This window comes from Achroia grisella, unplaced genomic scaffold, assembly GCF_030625045.1.
Source record: "Achroia grisella isolate CSIRO2021 unplaced genomic scaffold, CSIRO_AGI_Agris_v1 utg903, whole genome shotgun sequence".
NCBI lineage: Eukaryota > Metazoa > Arthropoda > Insecta > Lepidoptera > Pyralidae > Achroia > Achroia grisella.
The window spans coordinates 3,216,060-3,235,119 of NW_026713061.1; the positions used below are offsets into that span (position 1 = coordinate 3,216,060).

The window sequence follows — 19,060 nt, forward strand, 5'->3', positions numbered from 1 at the left end:
GGAAGAAAAATTTAATGACGCTTAGGCATCAAAACAGAAATATGCCACCAAAAAATATATTATCTCTAATACTGTAGTCAATCTTCGTATAAAAATTTTGCAAGGTATTTGACTTGGGCAAGAGGGCGCAGAGTTGAGTGCGGAAATAGCAGATGCGGCGTAATTTTAGTAGAATCGGGGCAACTCGGCCGCGGACCGAAATAGAGGTGGCGGCGCGCGTGTCTTCCCACTGTGAATTTCGTCCGGATTAGGCGCACGATTAGCTCTGCGGAGAGCACGGTGAAGTGTGTATCCACGTCCAAAAGGACCCCTTCTGGATACCCGCGAGTGAAATGTTCCCGTAATAGTGTGCGGTTGCATAATGTATCTGTAGTTATGTGTGTGACTCAACACTTAAATTTAGTGTCATTGCTATTGCTAGTATTTTGAACGTCGTGGTATTACAGCCTACAAGTACGTATCTACAGTTACAGTACACTTTACTGCTTTTATTTCACTTAGGAAAAAATAACTAATAACCCGTAATTATTATAATAGTACTCAATATAATAATATATTCAATATTGAAAGTTTTTAAATATTCTAAGCTTCTAACCTGATACAGATATGTACTATGTATTTTGTTTCATAAAAGAAATATATACACTCTGATAATACGAAGGGTGACAATGCGCCCTAGTTTAATATATTCTTGAAATATCATGCAAATTAATAGTTCAGTCAAACTGTTATTCATAATTTACAAGTATAAACTGATATTTTGGGATGCCTACGAGTGGCCGAATAAATGGGTCGCCGTGCTGTGGCAACGCCCGCACTATCCCGGTCACAGCTGCCATTTAATATTTATTTAACACTGTAATAAACACTTAAAAATACAAAAATTAATTATTGTTATCTTATTCTTTGATTAAAATTACATTGAGGTTTATTAATGTTAGATGATACCTATGTGTTTAATCTGCTATTAAAGCAAAATGCAAAGTATAAAGTAAAGTCCTGCTGACCATGATGGCTAGGTGACTAGGTAGCTTATTTCTTTTATTTATTTTGATATCCTTATCTCTGGTGTTTTGGTGTATAATTTTATTCTTCTAGTCACCTCTTCGAGTTGAAAAAGAATGGTCATCGCTCTGTTTTTTACTACCTCATCATTGACATACCTTTATAAAAAAACTAGCTGACCTGGCAAATGTTTTATCATATAATTTATTTCTAGTAGTCACATAAAAAATAGGAGTTAATGATAGAAGTTGAAACTTGAATCATATAAAAATTTTAAATATAAATTTTTGTCCAAATATAAATAAAAGCTGTTTTTTATTAGGGGTATGAAAAATAGTTTATATCCTATTCTCAGATCTACTGACTATACACACAAAATTTCATACAAATCTATCAAGCCGTTTCAGAGTTATAAAACTCTGAAAAAAAACAGACTGACACGAGAATTGTATCTACATATTAAATGAAGTTCTCGTATTTATTTTGTTTAGTGATTGAAATAATGAAACAATGAGCACCATTTGTACTTTTAATTTTTTTCTCTTGTAGAAAAGAAGATTGTACATTCAATGTTATAGGTTTCATTAATTTCAAAATACACAAACATGATACTTGTTCTGCCGCCAATGCGATCCTTAGCATTTTTTTCATATCACCCTTCAAAGCAAAGCCTACCCACCAGCGTATAAAGCACGTTACTAGGCGGCTGTACGGAGGCAGGAGTACCTCTGACACAGACGACTTTTCAAAACCTCGGTAAAAAAATATATTTAAATCTTGCGATTACTTGAACATAAATACTACAGTAGTGGAGCTTTTTCTATTGTCTACTACTATTCCATTTTGCTAACTTGTTTAAACAATATTTTTATAATAGTTTAAAAATTAAAGCCTTTTAGCCAAACACATACTGGAAATGCCCAAACACATAACAACAGTTGGTTGAGAACATTTGTCTCACCATATTAACTACTACTGTCGTTGTTTCCTGGATATTTACTCGTGCTCGATACAATCGTAGCATTTATATTACCAACGTAAATATTTCAACCTTAGGAACTGTTCATCATATTGTTAAATAATAAATATTGTTAAAAAAAATTGTGTAAATTCTCTTCTACCTCTTCACATTAATGGATATATGTATTAACCAATTCTGCACAAATATTAGTGTCTTGTCACAATTAGTGAACCGAGACATTTATATAACTGTGCCTATAACATAAAAGATATATATTGTTTAATCAATGTAATTTAATATTTCGTTAGGATGCTGAAAGGTCGTGGTCGCGACCCTCGGACCACCTTCACTATACCGGGGCACAACGCGCCTCGCCCTTCCACTCAAGGCCACACAACGATGCGTCCCCCAACACAAGGGCAGGCGCACCTCACGCTGCGGCAACCTGTGCAGAATAATAGAGGGAGTCATACAAAACCAGAGCCAGAGTATGAGGTGGTAGAGTTTCCAACCGAGCAATATATGAACGCAAAGCTTCAACCTCCGCCGCCACCGCCCCCGCGACCACCCACAGGTAAATTTTGATTGATTAATATTATACCTATAATTTAAAAAATATTGTTAAATACATTATATATAATGGTTTATGAATTAATCAATAATTCATAAACCAACAATATACTGAATCTAACCAAAACGACCTTCTACTTAAGTGAACAACTTCAACAAACTTTAAATACGAGAGGTCACCTAATGGTCGAAGTTCGATCATAATAAATTTAACATTCAGTATGACTATAGAAAAATAATATTAAAGATAAACAATATTGATCTATTCTCAATTTGACCCCAGCCTTTAAATATATATGCTTATGTATGTCAAATACATAAGCATATATATTATTATAAGTAATGTGCATAATGTTTTTACGTAAAAAGTTGTACAAAGCTTTTACTTTACATTTTAATGTAGTTTCCTCTATATATAATATATAATGCTACGTATAAAGCCTTCAATTTTTCTTTACAAAACTGAATAGCATCTGTCTGTTACACTTAGGCCACCCTCTGGAAGCGGGGGCATCATGCGGACTATGCGGGGGTGGTGGCGCCCGCGTGCGGTGCGCTGAGTGTGGCCGCCGCGCACTCTGCGCCTCTTGCGACGACATGTACCATCGCCATCCCAAACGAAGGAACCATCAGAGACAAGTGAAGAAATTATTATTTCTTTTATATTATTAAGATCCACAAATAGTATTTGCATCAATGTTGTCAAGGGAAAATAAGTTTTGTAAACTAATTGTCCACTTTAAAGGGTTACTGTTCCCTCTCAATATATATATGAAAATATAATGTACGTTCGTAAAAACTTAAATTTATTTACAAAGAATTCTTATGAGATTAAATTGCCCGATAATGTTTTGTTACTTAATTACTAAAGCTTATTACAAAATATCCACAATACAAAAGATGTATATAAAGATATAAATGAGAATTAATGTAAATAAGTACAACATTAAAAAAAAAATATATAATATATACATATTTTGTCGTACAATAGACTTTAAACGTGATTTCCACTGATAACTTTGGAATTTTATTAATTTAGAAATCATTTCATATTTTTCTATATATTTATAGTGGTGCTGTTTATGTTTATATTATAGATGACGGTTACCTACTATTTCCAATCGTTTACTTTGCCATTTCAATAACCAAAAATAAAACTGTAATATCTTATTATTCTGATACAGGCTCTATCAACATCACAATTGCGGGATGAACGACCACCGCTACCTCCAAAAGGCACGCCACCTGTACCGCCACCGCGACGGCATAAGGTAATACACATTTTTTCTGTACCCTTGAAACCAGAAAACATACAAACAAACTGCTGGCAGCGTAATTTATAAGTGAGACAGAGCTACTCATGCGAACACTTTGTAGTCTTATCTGGTAATAATTTGCTAGAAACTCCTCAAAAGATTGTTTGTATGAAATTTATTCCTGTGTTATGGTAAATGTAACAAAGGTATATGTGTCAATTCTTATTATGTGTTAATCGTGTAGGACTCAGTAGAATTTTTCAATTATGCCAGTGAAATGCCTGAATGTCCAATATTGCGTTTAAAACGACGTTGTCAGTTGACAATGACTAATAATAGACCCAATATAGATTATAATCCTAAAAACAGAACAATACAGAACATATATCAGAATATTACCCATTTTCAGATGAGCGGTGACAGAATGAGTGCCAGCCCCAGACCTCCAGCGGTAGACCAGCGTCGTGCCACCTTAGGGCACTTGTCAATGAGCCCAAATCAAACTGCAACATTACCACTTAATAGTAATATTCATCATTCGCAACAAATACCTGCTCATCTTCAAGGCAAGCTATCACAGCCGAGCCCAAGCCATCTCGGCAGTATGCCATATCTTGCTGCGACGCCAACGATTCAACACATACCGGCCGTTGTCAATCAAATACAATCAAGTACAATGGACCATCATTCTTCGGCGTGGGGACGGCCTCGTGGATCCTTACCTGGAGTCAATATGGCACCAAATATGGTAAATAAAAATAAAAGACGTAAATATACATATATTTAAATTATACTCGCGTTTCTTGACTATTTAGGCGGTTGAAGAAAAAATATATAATTCAGAACGGCTTTTAATTTTTTTTTATAAATTTAAAAGTCGAAACAACTCATTAAATCTGATCTACTACAAGCATGTAAAAAAACAAGATATTAAAAATAAGTAACAAAAGTATATATTCAATCAAAACAAAACAAACAAGTCATAATTAAGAAACATCTTATCTTCATTTATTGGTATTACTTTAATATTAACTTCATTTATATATAATATAATACGAAGAATTGTATGATCTGTAGTGATACACAGAAACTCTGGATGCCTAGATAATGCTTGAAGGAATTCTTTCAGGAAAATAAAAAATTGAGTATGCTTATTTATGAATGTATAGTAGGTACTAGTCATATAAAAATGCAGTAGAATTACAACATGAATTTCTTATTATGAAGAATTTATTATAAATTTAATAAAAATAATTTATTAAAAATAGGTCGTTTTTAAAACAGACAATGCCAACGGAAGTATGGGAAAATCACGAGACTCACAATCATCCTGGTCAAAATTGGAATCGACCTTTACGCCGTGGTGCGTCTGTATTGGAGCTGGGCGGAAGCGCAGCGCAGTGCGCCGGCTGCTCCCACTGCGCGCCTATGCCATGGCGATATGGCAGCTGTGCTAATCTGGAGCACACGTGGATGGGGGGATGGCCACCACCACCTCCAGCTTGTTGTGTAGTGCACCCACCCCAACATCCCCATATACACCCGTATTCTCCACAAACTCCGCAACCGTACCGCAGGGGTGAGTACTTATTATTTATATTGACGGCCTCGGTTATCTAGCGTTTAATTCAACACCGCTTTACTTCCGATGATTGTGGGTTCGATTCCTCGCACGATACAAACATTCATGAGTATGATTGTTTGTATCGGTTTGAGTGTTTTCTGCATATATTATGTACGTATTTACAAAAAAAAGTGTATGTATTTAACATCAGTTGTCTAGTACCCGTAACACAAGCTCTACTTAGCTTAGACTAGATAGCGCTGCGTGAATTATTCTGAGATTATTGTTATATTTTATCCACGATGAATGAAATGGTGCTTCCGATCTAGCGGTATTAAATAGTTTTTTTTACAAAAGAATTCATCAAAGCGTCGTTATAAAAATTGCACGGTCACATTAACGTACGAGTTGTTTTACGAATTACGCTCTATTTTTGTAAACCATCAATTTTTTCATCACTTGCAAGTTGTATATATATATTTATTTCGTCTTTAATGTTTGTTATAATTATCCCAAGAATATATTTTATTACATTATTATATATTAAATAATTTCCAGTAGACAGCCGTGCAGCCTCTCGTGCTGCGTCTCGAAGCGGTTCCCGCGCTGCATCCCCAGCAATGAGTGTTCGATCGCGTACATCCCGGCGCACCAAGCACCGAACACCTTCACCACCTCCATTGCCATCCAGTGATGCTGATTCTGAGAGTGAGAGCGATGGCGCTCCTGCACCTACTCGAGTATCAGTCTCTGCCCCTGCACCATCTTCACATACTCATAAAGTTCAATCCATCAAACAACAAATTAGTCAACCTACCACTCAATCTCAAGAGAAGGAGGAAGAAGAATCATTGGGCCCTGCACCACCACCACCGAACGTATCTTGGCAGTGTGAACACTGCACATTCGTGAACGAGCCAGGTGTCCGTGTTTGCGTAATTTGCTGCCGTACACCGACTGCTGCTCCTAAAACCATTGAGGCCACGACCAACAGTATGGCGCGATTAAAGGTTCAAGAGAAGACCTCGCCATCGCCGGCACGTGCCACAGAAGAAAAAAGTTAGTTTATTAAACAAAACTATTATAAACAACGTTATATTTAATATTGTCCTACGCATGTACAATATATGCATAAATCAATATTAAATATATGATTTATGTAAAAGTCGTTATAACTACTGCATTAAATCTAAATTTTCAGATGGAGTAGAAATAAAAAATTTGAACAAGAATGACAGAACTTCTACTGGATGTGGACCATCTCCGCCGCGAGAAGAAAAAGCAGCAAATAAGCCCATGAGTAGACTCATGACTCCTACGAGAGACAACACCAATGGAAGTATAGATTCTTCAAATACAACAATAATCCCGGGAGCCGGACCGTCAACGTTTGCGGCTTTCCAAAATACACATGAAAATACAGGCATCGTAGCATCTCCACCTCGGGAAAATCCTGTAATCAGAGCATCTCCATACCGTGAAACAGTATCCAAACAGCCTGAGATTCAAAAGCATAATGTATCAGTTGGTCCTTCCCCACCACGTGATAATGTATCAAAACGAGAGTCGCTTGGCCCTTCATCGAATTCTTCTAATAAAAGCAACCACAAAAAATCGGCTGCCACTTCCCCTCCACGTAGTGCAGTTCTTGAAAGTCATTCGTCGTCTTCATCCCTTCGAGCCAACGTATCAAATACCGGTACGTCTCCACCGCCGCAAAGTATCTCCACACAGGTAAAAACAAAATGAAACATGGATTTATTTTATAATTAAAATAAACGAAAACTGAATCAAAATCACAAGAAGTGCTACAGTTAGGGACTGCTAATCTAAATAATAAACATTTTGGTTTATTAGTCGAAAAATTTCAATCCATAAAATCTTTCTTAATTATTATTGTGAGTTTGAAGCAGTTTAAGTAAGATAACAATGACTTTTAGATTGCTATGCCTGTCCTGGTCTAAATAAAGACATATTATGAAGATGAAACTATTATTGTACGTAAACGTACGTACGTAATAAGTCGAGTTATAATATTTTCTGGTAACCAATATACAAGCAACAAAAAACATAAGTGTATAAAAAAACTAATCGTATACTAACAAGAGCATATAATGGACTATGTTCAAAATATAATGCATATTTATTTGTTTACTGTTTATTAATGTATATAACTAATTTAAATTAGATTTTATGTTGTTTATAGACATATGAAGTTCCAAACACATCATGGGAGCGGACACCGTCCGTTCCACGGTCCCGTTCACGACCGCGCCGTCGATTCCGAGATGACACTCGCCGTGAACGTTCCCACAGTAGGCACTCCATGTCCAGTGACACTCGAGTAAGTCATAAAATTAAACGATTACTTAGTTCATAAAGTAAACATTCTTGAAATGGTCTTCCTGGGATAGGTCCCACTATCTACTACATCAGCGGTGTTACATATATATTTAAGACAGTCTTGGTGGTCTAGAAAATTATCGCATCTCTGTACTTCCAATGACCGCAGGTTTGATTCTTGCAAATATTCCATGGAAATATTTTATCCATGAATATCATGTTGATAATTATGGGTGTTTTGCATTATTATATGATTAGATATGTATCTACAAAACAATATTATGATATAATCTCTGCTTAATTTGATACTTTATGGCGCTGAATTTTGGGCTATTATAATAAATTATAATAAACTTATTAATAGGAAAGCGAGCGAAGTGTCCGCACGAGTGGTGGCGGTGCTGGAGGTGGTAGGTGGGAATGGCGAGAGACTCGCGACAGCAGTCCCGGCGGTGAGTGGAGCGATACCGAGCGACGCCGCAACGGTACTCGGCTCACACGACGCGCTTCGCATCTCGATCTCCACAGGACGCGCCCTGCGAGACGGTCCAGCTTCTACGGGTCCGAGGTAAAAGGCTCAGCTTGTTCAACTTCAATATGCTAATAGAATAACTATATAAAAAATCTCATAATATCACGCTCTTGATCTAAGGTTTACAACAAAAATGCTTTATCTCGTAGTTTGAACCCTGCCGTGATATCACACAATTTTTTTTTTCGAACACTACTTTATTTATGAGAATAACTACTCAAATATCATTAAAGAAGCAAGCATACAATATATAATAATAAACCTTATTATACAATTAGCATGACAGACAAGCTGGCCCATCTGGTGGCAAGTGGCAATAGTGGCCTGTATACAAAAAGAGACCAGTGACATCATGTGATGCTCTTAGTAGCCCTTATGCATTGCCGTTCCGGAGTAATAAGATGTTATGCCTTCGTACACTGTACTGCTACCGCCATATCTCACACTCCTTGCAAAGGACACTGCTTTGAGGCGATGGGTGAGACAGAAGTAGGCACGAAGGCTTTGTACAAAGCCTAGCTCTGTATAATACTTGTCTTTATTATCAATATCTATCCGTCGAATAGGCAGCATCACCGGAACCCTTGTCCTCTACGAGAGCGATTTCACTAGAAGCACTAGTGAGCGCCGGAGCTAGGCGAGAAGCGGAACGAGGGCTCGAGTTAGCGAAGTTGATGTCTGAAGCGGAGCGGTTGGGCTTCAGTGCGGCAGAAGTGCACGCAGCGTTGGCCCAAAGCCCGACTGCGCCGTTAGCATGGCTCCGTGAGCGCTGGCCCAGCCTGTGCGCGGGAGTACGCGCGGCGGCAGCTCGCCTAGAGCCGCGCGCCGCCGTCTCCGAGCTGGAGGCGCGCGCCGCTCTCGCACGACACCGCGGCGCCATGTGGCCCGCTGTCACCGACTGCGTTGAAAGGCACCGCCGCCACGTCAGTATTATTGTATAAAATCACTAGCAAATCCTACTTTTATGGACTTTGTGTATAAACCTTCAAATCCTGGAAGCATTCGTACTGAATCAAACTTTGAATCTAACTTCAAATTAAAATTAGGATTATACATATATTGAAACTAACTAACTCTGCAAACATTGTTTGGCCATATGAATTAAAATCGCTTTGAAAATTATTTAAAAAATAGGAGTTGGTGGTAGAATGGTGAAAATTTAGAGTTGTATGTATTTTTATAGCCATATTATAAAAATATATTTAAATAAAATTGCCGCAAAAAATAAAAAATCGTAGGGATTATACGTATCTTCCCTACGATTTTTTATTTTTTTATCAATTCTTTAATCGTAATTCTTTGATAAAAATAGTAGATTTCATGGCACGAATCCAGATGGAGACGGGAGCTGTAGGCGAAGAGCGACGGCTGCGTGGGCATGTGTGGGGTTCCCCGGTGGGTGTGGACGACGACGCTGCTCCGCCCATCGCTAGCCGACAGCACCAACGCCGCCAGCGCGGTAATCACAATCGACCCACAGCCCAATAGAATTACGTTATCACCGCTGAATCATCTACCACGTCATAACATTCACATTTACATTTCAGCAGAAGATAGTTCAGATGAGTTTGAAGTGCCAGAGACGACCGTATTCCAAGATGACGACTGGATGTACTTACCACTAGACCAAAATATTAATCAGTATAAAAACGACAAGAACTTCGAGACTTGGGACAAGAGTTTTATTGAAACTACTAACGACAAAAAAGAAGACATAGCATTAAAATTAAAAGCTCTTCTTGTACAAGCTGGGGTTCCAACTATTAACGAAAATTTGCTTCTAAAAGGTTTATTAGCTGATAGTACTATATATAACCAAAACGGAACTAGTAATGTAAGTCGAAATAAACTGTATTCAATGGATTTGAGTCAATCAGAAAATGACTTCATTGATGCTTATAATGCACTAACAAGATTAAGTCCACTACCAAATGTAAATAGACCAGGAACTATAAAAGATACACAACAAAACAATATTATGCAAATTGCTAATGAATTCTATGAAAACGAATACGTACTCAAAAATACGGAGAATATTAAGCTAGAGCAAATTGAAGATATAACTTTTCAATCAGCATCGCCAGAAAATTATAATCATTTGCAAGTAGCTATTAATACAAAACAACAAGAACCAGAAAATAAATTAAACGAAATATTTTCTTCTTCTGAAAAAGCCAATACTGAAGATGAAACAGAAAAGGAAAATAAAAAAACTCAAATCGAAACAATGATAAATCAATATAATCCGGAAAGAGATAGTACAGAACCAAAGGAACATATGAACCTACCACCTGTAGAAGTTAAGACAGTGCCCGAAAAAGTGATAACTAATAGTGAAAATATAATAAAAAATACACTTGAAAATAAAAGTACTCTGCAAAGAGAAAGTCCAAAAAGCAAGAAAGACATAAATACACCTGTTACAGAACTGTTCGAAATTGCTCAAGAAAGAAATAAAAATGTTATCCCACTACAAACTGTGTCATCAAACCATCATAATATAACAATTGATATTAATACTACAACTGACAATTCCATAATACATGCACAGGTAGGCGATTTTCCACATATTATAGATAATTTAGACCAAAATATGGGAGACCTATCAAATAACGTTGACATTCAGGAAAATATAAAAGTGCAAAACGTAAATGAAAGTAATAGTGAATCTATATCAGTGCAATCTAATAATGCATCCTTTGGAAAAAAGAACATAAAACTTACAACTAATAAAGATTTCGTGAAGGAAGAAGAAGACAAATCCAAGAATTTAAACGACATCGTTGATAATACACAAAAACTTATACAACAAATGAAAGAAGAAATTAATTCAGATATTTATTCAATTGAGGATGCTAATGAATCTCAAAGCGAAATGGAAACTAGTTCTAATGAATCTGATTATTCGTCAGAACATGAGTCTAGTTATAGTAATACAAGAGAGGAAACGGATAACTTAACTTCGGATGAAAATGTAGAGTCGAGCACTAATGATGAAGAAGATACGGAAAAGCGTTCAATAGCGATAAACAGAACTAGCTCAGAAGATAATGAACAGTTTGAAGAGGCCATGGATCACATACAAGAACAAATCGAAGATTTTAAATATAAAAATATTGAAATTTTAGATTCTATATCACGTAGTCTACAAGAAGAGCAGACGTTTGCTGTAGAATTAAATGACCGAAAATCTCCAAACGAAGAACGACAAGATCAAAATAATAATATGTTTACAACTGTACATAGCTTTGAGGAAATATATGACCAACTGAGTACTAATGAAATCACAAGTAATTCTATTAAATCGAATAAACTTGAGAAAAATGTGTTAGTTAAGAATAATAATAATATAGAAAAATATGATATAAACATATCATTATATAAACCTGTATCTGCCACCAAATTAATATTAACCGAACAAAGAAAATCGTTTTTAAATGCAATAGAAGAAAATATAGAGGAACCTTTAAGTATAGAATATATAGATAGGAAAAATAATTTCAACAATAAGAATAGTAAAGAGCAAATATTAACTAATCAATCACACAGGGAAAGTACTGTCAGCTTGGACAGTCATACAACACATTCACCCAAAACAGAAACCAATGATAACATCAGTAATATTTTTGTTGTTCCCTCTGATCATCCAAGGAGTATGTCTTCTGGAAATGAAAGCAAAGATACAAATACCTTTAACGATTTTTCAGAACCCATAGATTTAAACGTATCTGTAAATACAAGTGCTCTTGGTGAAATAATTGGTAACGACAATTCAAGAAATAATTCTCCAGAAAAAAAATCTAATAACCAAGAAAACGATAATAACGAAATTAAAAATATAACTGCGTCTAAGTCTAATATACCTAAACTGATTAGAATATTGCCAAAAACTAAGGATGAGAAATCTACTCCCAAAGTATTAGTATCGAAAGTCCCTGTACGGCGTAATTCAGGTAAACAGTACCCCGCACCTGCCCCGCCAAAGTCTCACTTCGGATCCATTCAAAGTGGCTTTGTAAAACAATTACAGACCAAGCTATTCAATGATAAGTCGGCAAAGACTGACACAAAGATTGCAAAATCAGAATTAAAAGTTGCAGTCCCATCAAATTTGATTAAAAAAAAACAAGCACCTTTACCACCATCCAAACCCATAGAAAGTGTTCAACCATCTCCACCAAAAGCGTCACCCTCTAAAGAGAAAAAGAAAAATTATTTCCGTGAGACATGTCGCACTGAAGATGAATGGACGGAAAGTGACCCTGAGGATTCCCAATTACAGATTGCAAAGCCTAACGAGGAACCACACCGAGCACCGACACCACCACCGCCTATTACAGTGCGCCGTGTATCAGGCCAAATCATCGACTTAGCCAGAGTCCGTCTTCCAGAAGGTTCACCAGAGGTAAGGACGATTTGATTATGTTTAGAAGCATACCTATACCTATTAATCAGAATTAATATGGTTATGAGACATCATATGTATGTTTTTTTAGGATGACGATTATGTTAGGTCATTCAGCCAGTAATGAATTCACCAGTAATTAACTTGAATGGTTTTCAGAGTGACCGAAATTGCTAGTAATTGGCTGACTATTGTTAACAATCCCCTCTCCCTTCATCAATGCATCATATTTATTAGGTTGTTCTATATACGTATTAGTATCTATGAATTAAAATATCCCATACCTATACGACAGTATAACCAGAGAAAATATCGTGGCAGTGGTGGTGGGGGTAATATCGGCGGATATAAATTCGGCCCTGATTTCATGAACCACAAGCGATCAAGGAAAAGATCCAGAGCACTATCGACCACTGCTTCGATATTGAATTGAGTTGCGTGTTATGGTTTTTAGTCGTGAATTTAACTTAACATTAAAAGAAATTGGGTATTTCTATTGATTTATTTGCAGATAAGTACTTAAAATAAGGAAAGATTATAATTTTGTTCATGTCATAATAAACAAATAAAACTATTATTTAATATGCCTACTATAATTATACACCCCTATATACCATTGACTTTTTTCTTTAAGCAGTCAAGTAAAAACTAAACTTAAAGAGAAAGATATAGTCGTAGAATTTATTAAATTACTTATCTAATAATAGAAAATAAATATCAGCAATTTATGGGAAGAATTTCATATTACTGTAGAGCACAGTCCATAAAATAGATTATAATATCAGTTATAAGAAGTTATCTATAAATTATTCACTTGTGTATAGAGACAAGCACGCATGCTGTTAGCTGAAGGCGCTGCAGAGAACTGGGAACAGGCTCATCTAGCAGTAGAGCTGGTATCACGTGGAGTGGATCCCCCGACTGCATTGCTAGCTGCGCTCGAATGTATCGACCTGACATCTGCTTTGACATACTTGAACCAAGAATGTGAGCTGTGTGCTTCACGACTTCCAGAGCATGAGGTGAGAAAAACATAAAGTAAATATTGTACTGAACTATAGATTCAAACAGTTTTCTTCAAATTAAATTATTAACACCATGTTAATGAACTTAAGCTAATATTTTTTTTCTCGATAACTAAAAGTCCTTCGCGAAATATTTAGTAAAACTGTCAACACAGACGGTAAGTATCTTTTCGTCAAAAAGTAAATTTTCAAAACTGTTCTATAATGGGTGTATAACTAAACGGATTACAAAAATATTTGTTCTTATATTATATTTTTAATATTCACTTTATTAGCGGCCAGTAGTCTTGACCGGAGTTAATAGGTGACCGATAGGTATCTGAAACCTATCAATAGATATGTCGAAGATGAATTAATATTTAAACGCCCCAATACACGAAGATCTCTTCAAAAGAGTAATGGTACTCTCATTTTTACACCCAATCTTTCTTTATACCATTTATACTCGTACTGTTCATTTGATTGGATCCGACGAAAATAATTGCGAATTCTGTCAGTATATAGTTTTGATAGACTTCACAGTTATTTGCCTAAATTTTAATGGAGCGGTGCACGAAACAAGTTAAACTAATTACTAAATTAACTAAAAACATATTACTAATTACGAGTACTTATCGGACCTCTACGAGTAATATATAATAGGTACCTATTATATATATTTTACCTAAGTACATATATTTTATTATAATATGACAGATGGTGACGATGTTACGCTGCACTCACCGCTGTTGCCGTGAGTGCGCGAAGTTGTACTTCAATGTACAAATAACAGAGAGAAGCATAGCCGACTGTGTCTGCCCATATTGTAAGGTGCCGGAGCTAGAGACACTCCCTGAAGACGCGTGGCTAGAGTATTTCGCGCATCTAGATATACTCTTAAAAACATTACTGGAACCTGACATACATGAATTATTCCAACGAAAGGTTAGAAATATTTTAATAATATTATAAATAATAAATAAAAATCGAATTAATTAATAATTAAAAAAAAGTAATCACAGTGATGATCAGTGCTTTCAAATAAGTTTGCATGTATCAGCTTGATTAAACCCTGTTGTAATTCTTATTTGAAAGAGTTTGAAAGCGAAAGTTTGCAATTATGTATGTAGCAATTGCTATATATTCAAAAGGATATAGAGACCTATAAGTAGGTCTCTATATCCTTTTAGTTAATTTATTTGAACGCATGGCGACGCTACCTGCAAATAAAAATTATTGCAATAACTTATTTCATTTTATTTTTAGTTACGAGATAGAACGTTGGCTAGAGACCCTAACTTCAAATGGTGTATGGAATGTTCTTCCGGTTTCTTTGTTCACCCTAAACAGAAAAAATTACGGTGCCCAGAATGTAGGTCGGTGAGCTGCGCTAGTTGCAGGAAAACGGTGAGATATGATATAAAAAGCTTGATTAAAATAATGTTGGAGCTTTATTTATTTGTAATAATAAGATATCATCACAACTGTTGAGTTGGTGTAATTAGAGGCATTGTCAACTGTTGAATAGTGAACGCAACAGCTGCTAATGCTGTAGTTCACAATTCGCTGTACATTACAGTCGTGAAAGTATACTTATTTATTCACACCAACATTAAAGAAAATCAGTTTTATTACAATATTATTTTAATACGCATTTTAGTGGTCTTCAAACCACGATGGACTGACATGTGACCAGTACACCAAGTGGCTGGAAGACAACGACCCCGAAATATCGATATCGGCTGTACAACAGCATTTACGAGAAAACGGTCTGGAGTGTCCTCGATGTCATTTCAAATATTCTCTATCCAGGTATAAACATTGTCCAATTACAAATTAAACTTATGAACTTTTTTTTTTATAACACAGGGGGCAAACGAGCATGCGGCTCACCTGATGGTAAGTGATTACCGCCGCCCATGAGCACCCGCAACACCAGGGGAATTGCAAGTACGTTGTCGGCCTTTTAAAAAGACTTTTTAAGCTCTTTTCTTGAAGGTTTCAATATCGTATCGGTTCGGAAATACCATTGCTGGAAGGTGATTCCATAATGTGGTTGTGCGAGGCAAAGTTTCTAGAAAACCGCACTGTGGAAGACCGCCATTCATCCAGATGATCAGGATGGTATTTCAGTTTCTGGGGGGTGGTACGGTAGTGAAACTCAGCAGCTGGTATTAATCCGAACACTCCCCGTGATATATGCGGTAGAAAATGCACAGAGATGCAATATCACGCCGAAAAGCCAATGGGTCGAGTCTGTCACATAGACGTTGATTACCAATGATTCTGGCTGCTCTGTTCTGAATGCGGTCAAATTTAAGTAGCTGGTATTGTGGTGCTCCCGCCCAGAGGTGAGAACAGTATTCCATGTGCGGCCGGATCTGCGCCTTGTATAATTGCAAGCGATGGGCCGCCGTGAAATACCGTCTCACTCTACTGAGCACACCAAGCTTTTTTGAGGCTATTTTAGCCTTGTCCTCCAAATGACCGCAAAACTGAACGTCACTGGATATATCAACGCCAAGGACCTCGAGATTTGGCTTCACATCAAGGAGAGTGTTTTGAAACTGAGGAGATACGATAAATGGATTCTTTTTAGCGGTAACTTATAAATGAATAATGAATAATTACATTTAGGGAAAATAAATGACCAAAATTCTTTTAAAAACACCAAAATGTACCTATCATAGTAAGACAGTATGGTATGTTACTATTTAGAACATTTAAGAAAAGTGCCTACACTTATTATTCTTAATTTATTAGAATATTAAGTATTACACGTGTAGGTAGGTATGAATATTGAGTTTTAAAGACTTTAATTAAAAATACTGACTTTCAGCTGTACAAACGTTGATTTCAATCCCATTTTTACCCTGTTATAGTCCCTATGTCTAAATAATATAAATCAGCCCCACTCCTATTTGAATAGGCTTTGTTGTTGAAGCTGTTGTGCAAAAATCTTATAAAAACGCTTTTATCGAAGTGAAAATACTAGTAGTCAGTATGGTTAATTCTGTACCTGTTGTATTATGGATGTTATATTATTCTTTCAGGGGAGGATGTATGCATTTCACGTGTACTCAATGTAAATATGAGTTTTGTTATGGTTGTGGAAAGCCATTCACCATGGGCGCGCAATGCGGTCTTAGCGAGTATTGCGCGAAATTGGGACTTCATTCGCACCATCCACGGAACTGTCTTTTCTATCTGCGTGATAAAGAACCGCATGAATTGCAAACACTTTTACAGGTGACATCATATACTCTTTGATTACTTTTAAATGTTGCAGCATCTCACATGACTATAGTACAATCCAATAATGTGTCCCTCTATTGACATGTATTACTTATCATATACCTTAACAAAGGATATAATACCTTCCTATTTCTTTATGATGACAAAAAAGAACATTTTCACAAAAAAATCTGTAACTACAGGTATATTTAGAAGTACTTTATACCTGTTTATACTGAAACAATTCTACTTACCCCTGTAACAATATCTAAAGTTCTGCAATATCATCAGCATTCGCTCATATTATTAAATCTTTCAACAGTAACAACTCGCTGGTATTCTATTAAAAACGCAGTTATTCATGTACAGAAACAAAGTCCAATCATCATAAATGTGAAACCTGCATTTCAGATGAATAACGTAACGTATGAAACAGAAGCGCCTGAAGGCAGTACGAATCGTTGCCCAATACAACTGCAGCGTGAAACACCTACAGGACTTGTAGATGGCGTTTGCGGAAATGATGTACCGCCTTTGCACGGTGGATTGTGCAAGTATGTAAAATTAGTGATTTATAGTTTTAAGGTCTTCAACCGAAACTGTTTGATTAAAATATTTCTTCGGGACCCTCAGTATGCGAACTTGAAATCAGTTTTTTTACAATATATAAGTATTTATGAAACGTATTCATTACTTGTTGTTACATTTGCGAACATGACGGAAAGGTATGACAGTGGCATGTAGAGCAGGCGCGGCGGTGAGTGCGGCATGTACTTTACAGAAACCATTACTTGGAGTACCTGAGCAGAATAGTCCGCGCGCGTGGAATCGACCCGCTGCCTCTCCTGGGTGTCGACGACCTTGAAACACTAGTACGGCGCGCCGCGCAGCGACTACCACCCCGGCCCTACGGCTCCCTAGAGGGGCTCTACAAGCGCGCACTGCACGAGGTGCGTACCTGGACTGCAGCGCGTGTTGTTGCAGGGCGCACTACGTGGAGTACCTGGCGGGCCTGGCGCGAGCGCTAGACCCCATCCCCATCATGGACGTAAGCGAGCTGGTGGCCGAGCTACGACGTCGAGCGCTGCCGCTACCCGAGCGAGGGCCCTGGGATACGGACCCCATATACGCCGGGATGTGTGCTGAGGTATCACAGTTGCTAAAAGATGAACCAAGAGACACTCCACTGTCTGTTTTTTTTTCAATAGGTACTTACACGGAACAAGTAACAAACTTTGACTGGCATACTTAAAATTGTTCAATCAATTACCTGCCTACTGGGCACAAAGACAACATATTAATCCTCAGGAACATCATAGGCTAGTTCGAACCCGTCCATCCACCCGCCCATGACACCTATGTAGGATAAGGTCAGGTGCAGCAAGTCCACGAGTGGAAGATGAGGTTAAAATAATGTCACTTAGCAAATTCATTTGAAATAACAACTACCACTTTCAATCAGATGACCTTTGTTTTGGCGACAGTTGGTACATCATTTTTTGTATACATATATCGATACTTAAAATTATTGTTTAAATGCATTAAATAATTCATTTAAGCTTTATTCTAAAAGCGAAGTTGCAGTTGGTCGCTAACATACTCTCAACTGGAATAAGCTTTTTTCCAGTATTTATCATAATCAACCTACTTTATTTATTTCTATGATTATTCTACTATTATTATTTGTATAATGGATTTAATAACCCTTACTTGACAAATTATTGTTGAATCTCCGCACAAACTTCCATTTTTATATCACCCACTTTCAGTTAAATTTATTAGCCTATTCCGCCCTAGTGGTACAATTTATCAAACGCACAGACACACTTTCCCATTTATAATATTAGTGTATTACTGCATGGATTTTACAATTTTTTTAAACATCATATTTAATTGTTTTACAGATTGTACGAGAAAAAATTCCCTTGGATTGAAGATATATAATTATTTCCTGGGCTGTACAGTATAACGGTATAACATCGTATCTATGGATTACAGTCAACTTCATACGTTTTATATATAACCATTACAAACATTAACATAACATTTTATATATAAGCAAATACTACAATTTTTCTTTATTATTAAAAATGAACTCTGTGATTAATATTAGGTACTATTTAATAAAAATGTTGTCGAGATTTTATCTTGTTTATTTTCAATATGTTATAGGTTTATAATAGCTT

The 19,060-nt window shown here is 36.5% G+C and overlaps 1 protein-coding gene across 1 annotated transcript; it reads left to right on the top strand.

Annotated features, from left to right (window-relative positions):
- The first annotated feature begins 116 nt into the window (after nt 1-116).
- LOC131853500 (E3 ubiquitin-protein ligase lubel) lies at nt 117-19,000 on the top strand. Its single transcript, XM_059204402.1, has 21 exons — nt 117-453; nt 2,275-2,540; nt 3,027-3,175; nt 3,721-3,807; nt 4,202-4,540; nt 5,077-5,371; nt 5,915-6,415; nt 6,558-7,090; nt 7,563-7,700; nt 8,064-8,267; nt 8,798-9,154; nt 9,567-9,690; nt 9,779-12,636; nt 13,461-13,658; nt 14,358-14,585; nt 14,907-15,047; nt 15,301-15,452; nt 16,694-16,889; nt 17,286-17,428; nt 17,656-17,824; nt 18,779-19,000. The coding sequence occupies exons 2-21, from the start codon at nt 2,276-2,278 to the stop codon at nt 18,806-18,808; spliced, it is 7,107 nt and encodes a 2,368-aa protein (XP_059060385.1). The 5' UTR covers nt 117-453; nt 2,275; the 3' UTR covers nt 18,809-19,000.
- Nucleotides 19,001-19,060: the final 60 nt, after the last annotated feature.

Coding starts and splice junctions, on each gene's coding strand:
- LOC131853500 (XM_059204402.1), top strand. CDS start 2,276: ATGCTGAAAGGTCGTGGTCGCGACCCTCGGACCACCTTCACTATACCG. Junction 12,637..13,460: donor TTCCAGAAGGTTCACCAGAG/GTAAGGACGATT, acceptor ACTTGTGTATAG/AGACAAGCACGCATGCTGTT. Junction 13,659..14,357: donor CACGACTTCCAGAGCATGAG/GTGAGAAAAACA, acceptor ATAATATGACAG/ATGGTGACGATGTTACGCTG.